The sequence below is a fragment of the Saccostrea cucullata genome, unplaced genomic scaffold, assembly GCF_032062105.1.
Source record: "Saccostrea cucullata isolate Sc308-1 unplaced genomic scaffold, CSIRO_AGI_Scuc_v1 ctg238, whole genome shotgun sequence".
Lineage (NCBI taxonomy): Eukaryota > Metazoa > Mollusca > Bivalvia > Ostreida > Ostreidae > Saccostrea > Saccostrea cuccullata.
In genome coordinates, this window is record NW_026931063.1 from 365,276 (window position 1) to 382,809 (window position 17,534).

General features: G+C 35.0%; 1 protein-coding gene across 1 annotated transcript in view; it reads right to left on the bottom strand.

The window, feature by feature from the left end:
* The window catches only part of LOC134231244 (uncharacterized), a gene marked incomplete at its 3' end in the record, with an annotated part of 423,563 nt that overhangs the window by 357,151 nt on the left and 48,878 nt on the right, over positions 1–17,534 (bottom strand). The window contains 3 exon segments of the mRNA XM_062713186.1: positions 1,387–1,587; positions 8,150–8,341; positions 17,092–17,283. Of these exon segments, the coding sequence (XP_062569170.1) occupies positions 1,387–1,587; positions 8,150–8,341; positions 17,092–17,283 (585 nt within the window).

Here is a 17,534-nt window from a genome sequence, read left to right on the forward strand (position 1 = left end):
TTAAGGTAGGACACAATAGATAGGCCAATTTTTTTTTCAAATTCATTTTCTCTGAAACTTAGATCTTTTGTTCTAGGATACAAAATTTCTCTTTATATAATATGAAAGAAATTCAAACACAAATTTTTTGCCCCACTTATTTTGAAATATTGCCTATCAGACCCCCGTAAGAAGATTGTGAAATCAGACAATCGACTTGAGAATGCACCTTATTTCAACATTATTAATTGATCTATTGCAAACTTGTTTAATAATGTTTATAAAGACAACCTTTTTTGTTATTTAAACTCAGTAAGTTATATTGATACTGGAAAATTTGAGTACCGTAAAATATTATGTAAAAATAGAACATACACAGCTTCAGAATTGAAAATTAACATGCAAATATCCTACACTTTAAGTTTGCTTAAGAGAAAACATATAATTCAATTTTTACAAAAAATCAACAGAATGATTCGAATCGGTCCTAGAATGAAATATGCAAAAATGAAAAAAATTGAACCAGTGGTTTCAGATATCTGGCGACTAAAAAAAATTTAATGACAAAAAATTTAAAAGATTCAGTAAATGACATCACAATATATGACCTTTGCCCTCTTAATATGACCTTGACCTTTATAGTACTTAAAGAATGGAGACCCCTTATATATGTGTCCAAATATCAGTCCTCTACTATTTATTGAACAAAAATTACAATGCATTTAATAAGAGCCTGTTACAGGTTTATTGCACTAAGATGGCGCAATTACTTTCTCCCAAGTGACCAATACATAGGATTCTTTGATTTTTTCCACAAAATATGATGAAAACATGCCACAACTTATTATTTTTCTTGCAAGGATCATTCATTATTGCCAATATAGTAATATTAATCTTTTTTCTCCTGTATTTTTCAAGAAACGAGTTAAAAAATAGAATTCATGGGTGTTTTGTACTACTTTAAAATGCCAACAATGACAATGACAGACAACAGACAAATCAGTCAGAAAAGCTCTTTTGAGTCTTCAGCTCAGGTGAGCTCATAAATCTAATCAAGGCTTTTGTTTTTGAGAAAGACTTTCCAATATACCGGTATTGTGTAAAACTTGATTGCCCATGGTGGCCACACCCCATCCTGGCCCAGGAAGTAATGACTTCAACAAACTAGAATCTACCTACCTGAAGATGATTCAATATAACTATTCATGAACTTGTTGTGCCAATTTAGGTTGCAAAAGAGTTTTTAAAAAATTAGAAGTTAGATAACTAGACAAACCATGGAAAAATATGACAGAAACAAACTAAATACTAACCTGTAACTTTTTAACTCAAAGTTTATTCTATCAAGCTCTCCAGCATACATTTTTTTATCAAGCTCTTCAGCACACATTTTACAAGTGCCCCTACCTGGACATGTCAAATTATCCCCAAGAAGACGGTATGTTGAGGTCCCACTTTCTCCACAATACAAGGACAAGTTCCTAAATTTTGTCCCATATTTGCACTCAATAATAACATGGGTTCCAAATTCCACACTTGCATTTTCATTTGGAAAGATTTTGTTGTAATTTGGATCTGTATTAAAATCAGGTGTCATACAGGTTCCCTCTGTAAAAAAGAATTCATAAAGAAATTCATATAACCTTGGTCTGTTCACAAATATTTCCAGCACATACTACCTATCACTGAGTACTTATCTAGAATATTTCTTCAGCCAAGAAATTTAGTTGTCACAAATGATTTCAAACAGATGGATCATAGATAAACAAGAGGCCCACGGGCCTTATAGGTCACCTGAGTATCATGTAACAACTTTCCAGCAATTGAATTTGGTTCGTGTTTTAATCCCAAAGCCGTGAAATTCACACTTTTGAAAGAGCCATCATTGCTTATCAAAGAGCAGATTTCAAAGCATTAATTTATTTTTAGACAAAGTACCCCCCCCCTTCCGATACCCCTTACCCAGGGGCCCTGAAATTATCCATTTTGAAAGAGGCACCTTTCTTCATCATAAGGCCAGCATTTTTTTTATTTTTAGGTTTAGTTTCATCAGAATGAAAAAGTCCCATAGGAGGACGAAATAAAAAAAAAATAAAATTTTTTATTTGGATAAATTAATTATCAACATTTGTACATTCATTTTTGCTTTTTTTTTTTTTTGCTATCCTAACAGGCTCCTTGCCACTGGACACATAATGGTTACAAATAGGAAAGTAGAACATTTCATTGTTTATTTTATCATCTGCCAGTTTGGGCCAGTGATATAAATTTTGTGATGTTGATCAAAATATATTTTTAACCAGAACTCTCTGTGGAGACTGAAGCTCTACTGGTTTTTACTTCAGGAAAGGAAGAGAAAAGTTGGGAACTGAAACTTTACCACAGCAATAAAAAGAATAATGATCCTTGATTAAGTCTCTTTATGTTCTTAGTGTAGTCTACTTGCATGCCACATTATATTATAATCAGACTTAAACTGTATTTGGAGTAGAATTTTGAGAGTTTTTAACAGAAATTTCTATTTTTAGTAACAACGACAACACCGTTCATCGAAATCAAAAACCGATACACAGAATTATGAATTTTAGTGTAGTCTACTTGTGCGCCAATTTATATTGAAATCAGACCAAAACTGTAGGAGGAGTAGCATTTTGAAAGAATTTCACAGAAATTTCTATTTTTAGCAACAACGGCAACACCGTTCATTGAAATCAAAAACCGATATACAGAATTATGTATCTTAGTGTAGTGTACTTGTGTGCCAAGTTATATAGAAATCAGACCAAAACTGTAGGAGGAGTAGCATTTTGAAAGAATTTCACAGAAATTTCTATTTTTAGTAACAACGGCAACACCGTTCATCGAAATCCAAAAACCGATGCACATAATTATGTATCTTAGTGTAGTGTACTTGTGTGCCAAGTTATACTGAAATCCGACCAAAGCTGTAGGAGGAGTAGCATTTTGAAAGAATTTCACAGAAATTTCTATTTTTAGTAACAACGGCAACACCGTTCATTGAAATCAAAAACCGATATTAAGAATTATGTATCTTAGTGTAGTGTACTTGTGTGCCAAGTTATATTGAAATCAGACCAAAACTGTAGGAGGAGTAGCATTTTGAAAGAATTTCACAGAAATTTCTATTTTTAGTAACAACGGCAACACCGTTCATCGAAATCAAAATTTCGATATATAAAATTATGTATCTTAGTGTAGTCTACTTGTGTGCCAAATTATATTGAAATCAGACTAAAACTAAAGGAGGAGTAGCATTTTGAAAGAATTTCACAGAAATTTCTATTTTTAGTAACAACGGCAACACCGTTCATTGAAATCAAAAACCGATACACAGAATTATGTATCTTAGTGTAGTGTACTTGTGTGCCAAGTTATATTGAAATCAGACCAAAACTATAGGAGGAGTAGCATTTTGAAAGAATTTCACAGAAATTTCTATTTTTAGTAACAACGGCAACATCGTTCATGGAAATCAAAAACCGATAAACAAAATTATGTATCTTAGTGTAGTGTACTTGTGTGCCAAGTTATATTGAAATCAGACCAAAACTGTAGGAGGAGTAGCATTTTGAAAGAATTTCACAGAAATTTCTATTTTTAGTAACAACGGCAACACCGTTCATCGAAATCAAAAACCGATACACAGAATTATGTATCTTAGTGTATCTACTTGTGTGCCAAGTTATATTGAAATCAGACCAAAACTGTAGGAGGAGTAGCATTTTGAAAAATTGTTTACAGACAGACAGGCAGACGGACGGACAGACGGACGGACGACGGACGCATTACTGTCGCATAAGCTCTTCTGGTCTCTGACCAGTAGAGCTAAAAATGAATTCTTTAAAAAAATATATCTTCATTTCTTTTAATATGTGTTAGGTGAATGTGTAGACATTGTTCTAAAATGTACTTAATACCTAAAATTATAATTCCGATAAACAGATGGGAAGTATTGTGAACATTTTTTCAATTAAGTGTAAAAAAAAATTTTCTTGCTGCCACAAACAATACTATATGCCTGTATATATTTGTATATACTTGCTTTTTAATACTTGAATTTTTTTTTATTTCTTCAGGCTTTTGTTTATTTCTTCCTCGGATGGACTTAACTTATCCCATAATTTTATTCATTACAACTGATGCATAAGCGACCCTTTTCTGAAGAATGATGCTTAGACTGTAACAACAGAGACCTAAACAATGTCGCTGGCAATAGCTACCTCGGCCAGTTTTAAACCTGTGGGAGGAAAATAATTTACACACAGATACTTTTGAATACGAATACATTATTATCTCACCAGCATGTCATTGTGCAACAAAGTCGTCAGCATTTTATTTGTCCTTTGAACGGGTGAAACTCCTAATCATATCGATAAATTTTTACACTAAACCAAGCTATGTTGCTGCTGTGAACTTGACAGATCTACCTTTAATTAAAACCCAATGTTCCATCTTAAAGTATGAGTTCGTAAAATTGAAATCTCGATCCCGACTCAAATTTGACATGGGAAGAAAAAAAAAATTTCTGAAAATTCAATCTTTGAGCGGCGGGTTTGTAAACCCGAAAATAAAAACAAGAGGCCCATGGGCCATATCGCTCACCTGAGAAGCTTTGACAATTCTGTTTTTACCAGGTTCCCCCTTGTAATACATACTGTGACCCCGCCCTACCCAACTGATCATAATTTAGACAATTTGGAATCTACACTACCCCAGGATGCTTCCACATAAGTTTCGGCTTTTCTGGCCCAGTGGGTCTTGAGAAGAAGATTTTCAAAGATTTTTTCCTATATATTTCTATGTAAAATTTTGATTCCCCATTGTGGTCCTGCCCTACACCCGGAGGGTCATGATTTGAACAATTTAGAATCTACACTACCCCAGGATGCTTACACATAAGTTCAGCTTTTCTGGCTTTTCTTGAGATTATTTTTTAATGACCCCGCCCTATTTTTGTCTTTTCTTGATTATCTCCCCTTGCGAGGGGACTTGGCCCTTCATTTTAACAATTTGAATTTTCCTTCACCCAAGGATGCTTTGTGTCAAGTTTGGTTAAAATTGGCCCAGTGGTTCTTGAGAAGTCTAAAATGTGAAAAGTTTACAGACAGACAAACGTACGAACAGACGGACGACGTAAAAAATGTGATCAGAAAAGCTCACTTGAGCGTTCGGCTCAGGTGAGCTAAAAATGCTGACTTTAAATATGTAATTGGATCATTTAGATTGCATCATTTAAAGAATTTATGCAATTTCACTATATAATCAATATAGCCCCTCCCTCACACCAGAACCCTTGACCCTGGGGGCATAAAATTCACAAATTTGGAAGATGCACTCTTGCTCATCATAACTATGTACTTAGTTAGTTTATTTAATACCCAGGATCAGAGAAGAAGATTTTCAAAGAAATAATGCATTTTCACTATATAATCTATATAGCCCCGCCCTAGCACTAGAACCCCTGACCCTGGGGCCATGATTTCCACAATTTTGGAAAAGGACTCAATGCTGATTACAATCATGCCAACAGTTTGACTGCTTGATGTTCAGGAGTAAAGAAGAAGATTTTTTAAGATTTCATTAATTTTAGTGGTTTTGGCCCTACCCCCTGGCCCTAAGGGGGTAAGGACCATGAAATTCACAATGTTTGTTTCCCTTTACCCATAGATGCTTTGTGCCAAATTTGGTTGAAATTGGTTCAGTGGTTTCAGAGAAGAAGCTGAAAATGTTCAAATGTTAACACACGATGGACGACGCACGACGCATGACCACGAGGACGGACGAAAACGGATAGCAATAGGTCATCTGAGTTCACTCAGGTGACCTAAAAGTGGTTTACAATATCACTTTCATAATTCTTTTTTTCCAGTTTGCATAAACAGTACTGTATTTTAAGAGAAAATTTGAAAATCATCTACAATTCAAATATGTTGCACAAAATGATAACAAGAGGCCCATGGGCCACATCGCTCACTTGAGCACATTGGCTAGGAAATAAAGCAGAAATCACTTCAGATTGAGTTTACATAAGGGGGTGGTGGTTCAGGAATTTTTAACTACCAGCCCTCATTTGAACCAATATATATGACTTTGTACATTGTACTACCTAAGAAAGCCTCCATATCAATATGATTAAACATGGCTTTTCTGTTCTTGGGGAAAAAATTTTCCTTGATATTTCTAGACAAAACTTTGATCCCCAATTGTGTACCACCGTACCCAACCTTACCCAACCCCTACTAACCCGTTCAAGACTTGAACAAACTTGGATCAACACTACGTGAGGATGCTTACATAAAGATGTGACCAATCATGGCTTTGTGGTTCTCAAGATTATTTTTAAAAAAATTTCCTATATATTCCTATGGAAACTTTTAATCATCCATTGTGGCCCAGCCCTACCCCTGGGGGTCATGATTTGAAAAAAAAACTACTGGTACACTACCTGAGGATGTTTTCACATAAGTTTCATCTTTACTGGCCCAGCTGAGTGGTTCTTGAGAAGATTTTCAAAGATTTTTTCTATATTTTCTAGGGATGTCAACGAATAGTCGACTATTCGACTATTTGTCGTCATTCCGCAAACCATTATAGTATCCGTCCTCCGACGAATAAGAGCTTAAACACAGTCACAGAATATAGCAAGTTTCCACACTGTACACATGGAAAGTACAGTAATTACATACCGCGGTAATTATTTCTCAATTACTGACCTTTTTTGTTTTGTAGTAAATTATGCTGCGCTTTACTGGACTTTGAAAATTATTAATTGGACTTGTACCAATTATAAATTTACTTATTACCTCTAAAAGAGTTTGAATTATGCTATAGGAACACAGCATAACGTGAAGTTTTGAAACTTCAATAACTTAAAACTTCAAAAATCTCCTCTCCTTTTCCAATTTATTTGAATAAGCTTTAAAAACACTGTGCTGACTAAGCATACTAGAACAAAAGAATATACAAACCAATTTTTGAATGTGATTTATGAAAATTCATACATTGTGGAGAATCAATTGCTGGTGTACATCTATTTCATTTCTACACATTATCCCAATTTAAGGTTCATCTGAATATCGGTGTGTAACACACATTATAGGCATTTGATGTTACTTTTTACATAAATTTACGAAAAGGGTTTTTCATTTAAAAAAACGTAATCAATAAGATTTTTTTTTTCAAATAATGCTCCGAATAGTCGACTATCGTTCGAATAATGCAATCGAATGTTCGACTATGGAAAATGAATATTTTGACATCCCTAATATTTTCCTATGTAAATCTTTAATCGTCAGTTGTGGCCCCGCCCTACCCCCGGGATCACGATTTGAAAAAACAAAATGGATCTACACTACCTGAGGATGCTTCCATATAAGTTTCATTTTTACTGGCCCAGTGGTTATGGAGAAGATTTTTTTTTAATTCCTATATATTCTTATGTAAAACTTTGATTAGCCATTGTGGCCCCGCCATTCCCCCGGGTTCATCATTTGAACAAACTTGAATCTACACTATCTGAGAATGCTTCCACATGCGTTTCATCTTCCCTGTTCCAGTGGTTCTGGAGGAGAAGATTTTTAAAGATTTTTTCCTTTATATTCCTATGTACAACTTTGATCAGCCATTGTGGTCCCGCCCTACCCCCAGGGGTCTTGATTTTAACAAAACTGAATCTACACTACCTGAGAATACTTTCACATGAGTTTCATCTTTCCTGGCCCATGGTTCTGGAGAAGAAGATTTTTAAAATATGCCATTAATTTTTCATTAATTCATTATTATCTCCCCTTGGAAGAAGGCTTGGCCCTTCATTTAAATAAATTTGAATTCCCTTCACCCAGGGATACTTTGTTGCAAGTTTGGTTGAAATTGGCCGAGTGGTTCTTGAGAAGAAGAGGAAAATGTGAAAAGTTTACGACGACGCCGACAATAACGACTACAACAACGACAGACAACGGACAAATTTTGATCAGAAAAGCTCACTTGAACCTTCAGCTCAGGTGAGCTAAAAACAGAACACTCTCCCTTTTTGCTTAATGTAGAACAGAACTTCACTTTTTTCATTTCGAAATTCATATTAAAAATCTTCAAAAAGCTATATAACTTTTAACAATTTATCCAAAACAGAACTACAGTATATATAACATACTTGTACAATTTATCATATCTTCTGACCACTTCCCAACGCCTTGTTCTACCCCACATTTTAGTGTAGTCCTCTGAGGATTTGGGTAGTAGCCATGGTTACACTCCACAGTTATTTCATCTTCATAGTAGAACAACTTCTTTTTGCTCAGAATTGTTCCGTTCATAGGAGGTGAGAGTGTTGGACACAGAGCTCCTAAAATTATAAATAGTTAATCTCTATCATTATTCCTAATACATGTATGTCTCACTTGCAGTTGAAATTGAAGAACAGAATATATTCTTGGCATTTGAACTTTTTGATCAATTAAAGACAAAAAACTATCTATTCGAAATGAATAAAAATCATTTCATTTTTTTTCTCTTCTTTTTTAAATCATACAGTTTAACATTAGTTCAAATATTACTGCATACAATTCTATTCACTCTATTTTCAAAATAGTATTTTGCCTTGAATACCAACATTTGGTATTTTCTCATAAATCAAAATGCTTTATTAATTATAGAATACTATTTCACCTTCTAAATTGATAAACCGTTCACGGTAGCTCGGTCGGTAGAGCGCTCGCTCCGTGATCGGGAGGTCGTGAGTTCGCATCTCGGCCGCGACCGACCTAGTCGTTAAAATGGGTAGCAACTGTTCCTTCGCCATGCGCTCGGCACTTTGAAGTGGAAGTTGCGGGTCCTTCGGATGAGACCTTAAAAACCGAGGCCCCGTGTCAGCGACAAGCGTTGGCACGATAAAGATCCCTCACTGCTCAATGGCCCTGAGTGCCGAGTAAAGGTCAAAATTTGAACCCCTTCACCGACATACGTTGACGTCTCCATATGAGTGTAAAATTCTCGAGAGGGACGTTACACAATATACAATCAATCAATCAATCTAAATTGATAAGAACTAGATATTATTGAGATGGTGGCCATCTCAAAGGGCCTAGCTTTCAGCAAGCAAATGAATGATTGATAGATTGTATTTAGTTTAACGTCCCTATCGAGAATTTTTCACTCATATGGAGACGCCACCGCTTGCCGGTGGAGAGCAGGGAGGGATCTTTTTCGTGCCAGCACCGACTGGGACACAGGACCTCACCAACATCGTTCTTTGAAATCAAAAACTAATGCACTCATTCACGTATCTACGTGTAGTCTACTTGTGTGCCAAGTTATACTGAAATCTGACCAAAACTGTAGGAGAAGTAGCGTTTTAAAGGAATTTCACAAAATTTTCTATTTTTTAGTAACCATGGCAACACCTTTCATCGAAATCAAATACCGATGCACTAATTTATGTATCTTAGTGTAGCATACTTGTGTGCCAGGTAATACTGAAATCAGACCAAAACTGTAGGAGAATTAGCATTTTGAAAAATTGTTTACAGACATATGCACAGACAGACACGGACGGACGACAGACACCTTACCATCGCATAAGCTCTTTTGGTCTCTGACCAGTAGAGCTAATGAAGTGTTTTACTGTTCTATATCGACTTTTTTTCACTTAACTAATAAAATAAAACAATATTAAGAAATTACAGGTTCAAAAATGTAATTACAATTTTATATTACTGATTTATAGACCGATTTTGCAACTGATAGGAAGGTTCAGGGCGTTATAGTGTGTTTTTGAATTTCTGATTAACTGAAGCTCTTAAAGAAAGGGGTAATAAAAAAGTTATTAAAGACAAGAGGCCCAAGGGCCTTCTAGGTCACCTGAGCATTATGCAACAACTTTCCAGTTATTGAATTTGATTCATGTTTTAAGCCAGATGCTATAGCATTCACAATTTTGAAAGAGGCACCATTGATCATCATAACTATACACTTAGCAGTTGCTTAGTTTGGTTACTAAATACCCATAGTCAGGGTAGGGGAACAAAAAAAAGCATTTCAACTAATCAGTAATATTCAGCAATAATTAATAGTGCCCCTACCACACATGTACCTCTGACCCTTAGGCCTAGATCCACAGATTGCACAATTTTTGAAAAGGTATCCTTACTTTTCAAAAATATTTGATTAATACCAAGGAACAGATTTCAAACCATTCATTTTCAGCACACTGTATATAAGCCCCCCCCCCCCCAACTGTATGGTACCCCTGACCCTGGGGCCTTGAAATTCACAATTCTGGAAGATTAGGGTCCTTGCTCATAACTATATAGGTAGTTCATCTGCTTAATACCCAGCAGCAGAGAAGAAGATTTTCAAAGATTTAATGTATTTTCACTATATAATCAATAGAGCCCCGACCTAACACTAGAACCCCTGACCCTTGGGCCATAAATTTCACAATTTTTGAAGAGGCACCCTTGCTCATCATAACTATGAACTTAGTTGGTTTCTTTAATACCCAGGAGCAGAGAAGAAGATTTTCAAAGAATTCATATATTTTCACTATATAATCAATAGAGCACCCTAACACCAGAACCCGTGACCCTGGGGCCTTAGAATTCACAATTTTGGAAGAGGCACTCTTGCTCATCATAACTTTGCACTTATTTAGTCTATTTAATACCCAGGAGCAGAGAAGAAGATTTTCAAAGAATTCATGTATTTTAAATATATAATCAATAGAGCCCCACCCTAACACTAGAACCCTTGACCCTGGGGCCATAAAATTCACAATTTTGGTAGAGGCACTCTTGCTCATCATAACTATGTACTTAGTTGGTTTCTTTAATACCCAGGAGCAGAGAAGAAGATTTTCAAAGAAATAATGCATTTTCACTATATACTTATTTAGCCCCGCCCTAGCACTAGAACCCCTGACCTCAGGGCCATGAATTTCACAATTTTGGTAGAGGACTCAATGCTGATTACAATCTTGGAAACAGTTTGACTGCTTTATGTCCAGGAGTAAAGAAGAAGATTTTTAAAGATTGCATTAATTTTAGTGGTTTTGGTCCCACCCCTCAGGCCCCAGGGGGGCAGGGGTCAAGAAATTCACAAATTTTGTTTCCCTTTACCCATAGATGCTTTGTACCAAATTTGGTAGAAATTGGTTCAGTGGTTGCAGAGAAGAAGCTGAAAATGTTCAAATATGAACACACGATGGACGACGGACGACGAACGACGCACGTTAACGCACAATGCACAACGCACGACGACGGACGAAAACGGATAGAATAGGTCACCTGAGTTTACTCAGGTGACCTAAAAAAAGTAATAAACATACGCTCTTGAAATCTAAAACATACAAATTTGAGAATCTCTTTATTATTTATATTATGTTTTCATTTAAATCCTTTGTGTCCATCATATTTTGTAGTACTCTATATAAACAGAAAAATTTGTTAATTTTTGGCATTTTGAGATGTCCACTCTGGTAACAAGATGTAGAATTTTGTGTTTTTTACATATAATGTACAGTATAGTATTACTCATCATATATTATAGTTTGAACAAAAAGTCTATTGTAGTATTTGTATAATTTGCTTTAAAGTGCTAAAAATTGGCACTTTCCTACAAAATCCTATAGTACATGTACATTTAGTTTGAGACGGTCCCTTAAGAATACCTGACAGTACATTTCCCCCAAACCTGGCATGTACGCTGTAGTTAATGTAAATTATATATGATACCAGAAGTCTCTGTCGAGACCATAGACCGTAGCTCTACTGGTTTATACTTATAATAAATTAAAAGAAAAGTTGCAGGTGGGACTTGAAACTTTACAACAGTATTGAATAGAATAATGATCCTTGATAAAGTCTTTTGGTGGCAATATTGCAATAAGACTACAGCTGTAGGAGCAGCTTTTGATAAAACCTTTAAAGAATTTTCAATTTTAGTTACCATGGCAACACCGTTCATCCGAAATAAATTAAAAAACAAAATAAAGGACAATAATGTATCTGAGTGTATTCTATCTGCATGACACATTATATCATAATCAAATTAAAACTATATTTGTGATAGCATTTTAAAATCATTTCAAAGAAATTCTATTTCTAGTAACCATAGCAACACTGTTCATTCAAATCAAAAACCAGTGCAAAGAATTATGTATCTTAGTATAGTCTACTTGTGTGCAAAGTTATATTGAAATCAGACCAAGACTGTAGGAGGAGTATCATTTTGCAAGCATTTCACAGAAATTTCCATTTTTAGTAACCACGGCTACGCCGTTCATCGAAATAAAAAACCAATGCAAAGAAGTATGTATCATAAAATAGTCTACTTGTGTGATAAGTTATATTGAAATTAGACGAAAACTGTAGGAGGAGTAGCATTTTGAAAGAATTTCACAGAAATTTCTATTTTAAGTAACCACGGCAACACAGTTCATTGAAATTAAAAACCGATGCACAGAATTATGTAACTTAGTGTAGTCTACTTGTGTGCCAAGTTATATTGAAATCAGACCAAACCTGTAGGAGAAGTAGCATTTTGAAAGCATTTCACAGAAATTTCTATTTTTAGTAACCACGAAAACACTGTTCATTAAAATCAAAAACCGATGCATAGAATTGTGTATCTTAGTATAGTCTACTTGTGCCCCAAGTAATTTTGAAATCAGACCAAAACTGTAGGAGGAGTAGCATTTTGAAAAATTGTTTACAGACAGACAGACAGACAGATGGACGGACAATGGACCCATTACTATTGCATAAGCTCTTCTGGTCCAGCTAATACTGTTCATCGAAATCAAATACCGATATACAGAATTATGTATCTTAGTGTAGTCTACTTGTATGCCAAGTTATATTGAAATCAGACCAAAATTGTAGGAGGAGTAGCATTTTGAAAAATTGTTTACAGACAGACAGACGGATGGACGGACAATGGACCCATTACTATTGCATAAGCTCTTCTGGTCCAGCTAACACTGTTCATTAAAATCAAATACCGATATACAGAATTATGTATCTTAGTGTAGTCTACTTGTATGCCAAGTTATATTGAAATCAGACCAAAATTGTAGGAGGAGTAGCATTTTGAAAAATTGTTTACAGACAGACAGACGGACAGCTAGACAGACAGAGGGCCGGACGCCGGACGCATTACTACCGCATAAGCTTTTCTGGTCTCTGACCAGTAGAGCTAAAAATGAAGTTCGCTATTGTTGTTTTCACACAATAAAACCCCAGTAGCAGTCTAGTCGAACCCCAGTTTACCCAAACGAGGGTTTTCCGTCCCATGATGCAATGCGCAAGAACAGTAACTCTTGCCGTATCCAATATAAACAAATTTACCTATATCATCTATCTTAGGAAAAAAAAGACCGATAATTATTACCGCACTTTCTAAAGAAAGTTCGGGTGTATTGTTGTTAATCATGTCCGTCCGTCCGTCTGTCACACTTTTCTTACCTGAACTCCTCCTACATTTCATATAGTAGCCTAATCATCTTTTGGGAGATGGTAGGTGGTGTCATGTAGATGTGCAGTAAGGTTTTGGAATTTTGATTTTGCCCCGGGGGTTCAAATGGGGGTCGAAAAATGACGTTTTTTTATGCCAAAAGCTTGTCTTTCCTGAACTCCTCCTACATTTTACATAATAGCCTAATTATATTTTGGGAGATGGTTGGTGGTGTCACGTAGATGTGCAGTAAGGTTTCGGAATTTTGATTTTGCCCCGGGGGGTCAAATGGGGGTCGAAAAATGATGTATTTTTATTCAAAAAGCCCCGACTTCCCTGAACTCCTTTTACATTTTACTCAGTAGCCTAATCATCTTTTAAGAGATGGTTGGTGGTGTCATGTAGATGTGCAGTAAGGTTTCGGAATTTTGAGTTTGCCCCGGGGGGTAAATGACGTTTTTTAAGCAAGAAGCCCCTTCTTCCCTGAACACCTCCTACATTTTACTCAGTAGCCTAATCACCTTTTAAGAGATGGTTGGTGGTGTCATGTAGATGTGCAGTAAGGTTTCGGAATTTTCATTTTGCCCCGGGGGGTCAAAAGGGGTAAAAAATGACGTTTTTATGCAAAAAGCTCCGTCTTTCCTGCACTCCTCTAACATTTTACACAGTAGCCTAATCATCTTTTAAGAAATGATAGGTGGTGTCATGTAGATGTGCAGTAAGGTTTCGGAATTTTCATTTTGGCCCAGGGGGTCAAAAGGGGTCGAAAAATGACGTTTTTTATGCAAAAAGCCCCGTCTTCCCTGAACTCCACTTACATTTTACTCAGTAGCCTAATCATCTTTTAAGGGATGGTTGGTGGTGTCATGTAGATGTGCAGTAAGGGTTCGGTATTTTCATTTTGCCTGGGGAGTCAAATGGGGGTCGAAATTTGTTTTGTTTTTTTAAATATTTGAAATGTTTAATCACCCTGCTTCCAAGAACTTCCCTCATATTTTATGCATTAGCCTTAAATCATGATCATTTGGAAAATCATTGGTTTGTTTTGTGTATATGTAAAATGGATTCAAATTTGCATTTTCATGTGGATGGCAAAAAGGGGTAGGAAAAATGGCCCCTCCCTTACCCAGGGGGTCATGATTTGTACAAATTTGAATCTACACCTCTTGAGAATGTTTCCATATTAATCATGCTCTTGTTGTTCTTGAATTTTGAAGATTTGTTTCCTTTTATTCCTATATAAAACTTTGATCCCTAATTGTGGCCTGACCCTAGCCTTTGAGGTCATGATTTGAAAAACTAGAGATATGTTTATAGGACATGAATGTCCCCCCGAATGTATATTATTAATGCTACATGAAAATTTGTATTTAATGTATACAGTTTGATGAAAATATCTTGAACAGTTTCTTTAGAATTGAAACTAAAATCTAAATGAGTTGGATATAGATAATATATTCTCACCAAATTATGTATAAGTGCATGCTAAGCATAAAAATGTCTTAAATTATTTCTTTAAAACTAAGCAAAACACAAATTAAAGAGGAGGGAGGTCAAGGTCACAGGAATATGCAAGGTGAAGTTTTTGATGCAGTTGATTATCTCTCACTAATACATATCAGCATATGAAGCTTGATAAAAATATCTTGAATGATTAAATGAAATTGAGCTTAACACTCTTTTTAAGAAAAGAGGTCAAAGGAAAGGTTGAGGTCAAAATGTTGTTGCAGTTGAAAAGCTTACATCAGTATGAATTCACTAGTAACATATCAAGCTTGATAAAAATATAATTAATAGTTTATTTATGAATGGTTTATTTAAAACTTAGATAAACACTAATTTTTAAAAAGTGAGGTCAAGGTCAAAGGAAAATTCAAGTTTAAAACAAGTTGATGCATTAATAGCTCTCAGCAGTATGTATCAGCATATGAAGTTTGATAAATATATCTTGAATTGTTTATTCAAAACTGATCTTGACATTAATTTTAGAAAAGTGAGGTCAAGTCACAGGAAAGGTTAAGGTAAAAAAAGATTGAAGCATTGTAAAGCTTACATAAGTTTTATCATCATTTGAAGTTTCATTACACAACTTGAATGGTTTCTCTTAAAATTCTTTAAAATTAACCTAACCACTAATTTAAAGAAAAGTGAAGTGAAGATCAAAGGAAAAGTCAAGGTCAAAAATTTATGCTGCAGTTAGATAGTTTACATCAGTATGCATCAACATATGAAGTTTGATTAGACTACCTTGAATAGAATTCTTAAAACTGAGCTAAACACTAGTTTAATAAAAGCGAGGTTAAGGTCAATTTTGTCAAAGGAAGGTCAAGGTCAAAAAATGTTGATGCAGTTGTAGATTTCTCCTCAATATCTATCAGCATATGAAGTTTGATAAAAATATCTAGAATAGTTTCTTTTAGCCCGATGGAAAGACAGATGGAATGGTGGAGGACGGACATGACAAAAACTATACATGTTTTCCTAATCATGGCGTGGCATAAAAAACTTGAATCTACATTATATGAGGATGTTTCCATATCAAGATTATACAAGAAAATTCAAAGAATTGCGGTCCTCTGCTTTCTGTATTTTAGTGAATGGGATGCCATAATTTATGGCAGATTGTGTGTCAAATATGCACCCCTATCATATGTCAATTTTTGAAAATTAGATCTCGGGTGAGCTAAAAAAGACAATATTCAACTTTTTCTACACTGGAAAATTAAATCTGCTTGTCATTTGGGAATTTTCATTTACATTTTGGGAAAAAAAAATTATCAATTGGGACAGGGTTCTTTTGCAGAACTTGGATGCAAGGGTTATTAAGCTCTGTATATATACTAGTGAAACAAATTTAATCTTAGCTGCATGAGTCATGTTTACCCCTTTCATGGCATATATGCATTTCTACGCACCTGACTTGAAAACCAGTATAGTGTGAACAAACATTCATAACTTCGTTAATACTGCATATATCAGAATAATGCTTGCACCATTAGAAAGAGAAAATAATAATTATTATGATGAAATAATATTCAGAAAACCTTTTTAATGGTTGTACCAGTTTTTTTTCTAGCTCCAGTTAAACTTTGCGCACTATTCGAGCGATTTTGCCATTATCGAAATTAATGTGGTGGTAACATGTAATATGTTAAAATGCTAAATTCTGGTGATTACCTCGTAAACCCACCCCATCCCCCCAAAATACTTAAAATTGGTTTTAAAAAATGTACATGCTCATAATTTTCAACACAATAATAGATTATTTTTAACAAAGCAAAAAACCAGAATGAAACTCTATCTTGAATAAATGGAAATTCCAGCATGATTATAGTGTAGTTCGTTGCCATGGCAACTGAAATAATATTTTCATTATCATTTTCAGAAACTACACAATACCTGCTTTCAGAATATATAAACATTGGTATATACAAAAATTACAAGAAACACCCGTAGAAATGCATTGAAGTCTCAATATCAATATGTTTAGAAATGCTTAAAATCTTTGCAATGGAAAGGGTTAAACAGACCTAAGAAAAACATAACCAAGAACAGATCAAGTCTGGAAGTCTGTCAAGTAGATTTTCTTTCAGTACAAATTAGTACATGTCACAAATATGCTGTTTTCAGAATGTTGTTACTTACGGACACATGTGTAGTTAATTCTAATTTTATCTCCAGCTCTTGTTCCAGTCTCTCCATCTGCCAAGCTGATATTGTTGAAATTTGGTTCCAAGTATAACTGATAGCCAGGGTTGCAAGAGCAATTGAAAGATCCAACATAATTATTACACCTCTGACTGCATCCTCCATTTTCATCATTGCACTCATTTATATCTGTATAAGAAATAGAGATACAAGAGGCCCATGGGCCACATCGCTCACATGAGTACAGTGGCTAGGAATTAGCAAAAATCAATCCAGTAGCTTAAAAATGCATCATTAGTTTATTCTAGTACCTATCCCTAAAAAAGGTGGGTATGATTTAAATTAACTTGAATCTTCACTTAGGATCCTTACATATTTCTTTGACTTACAGTGGCTTTTTCCCTATAAGTTTGAACTTTCATTTTGGTCCAAATCCCAGG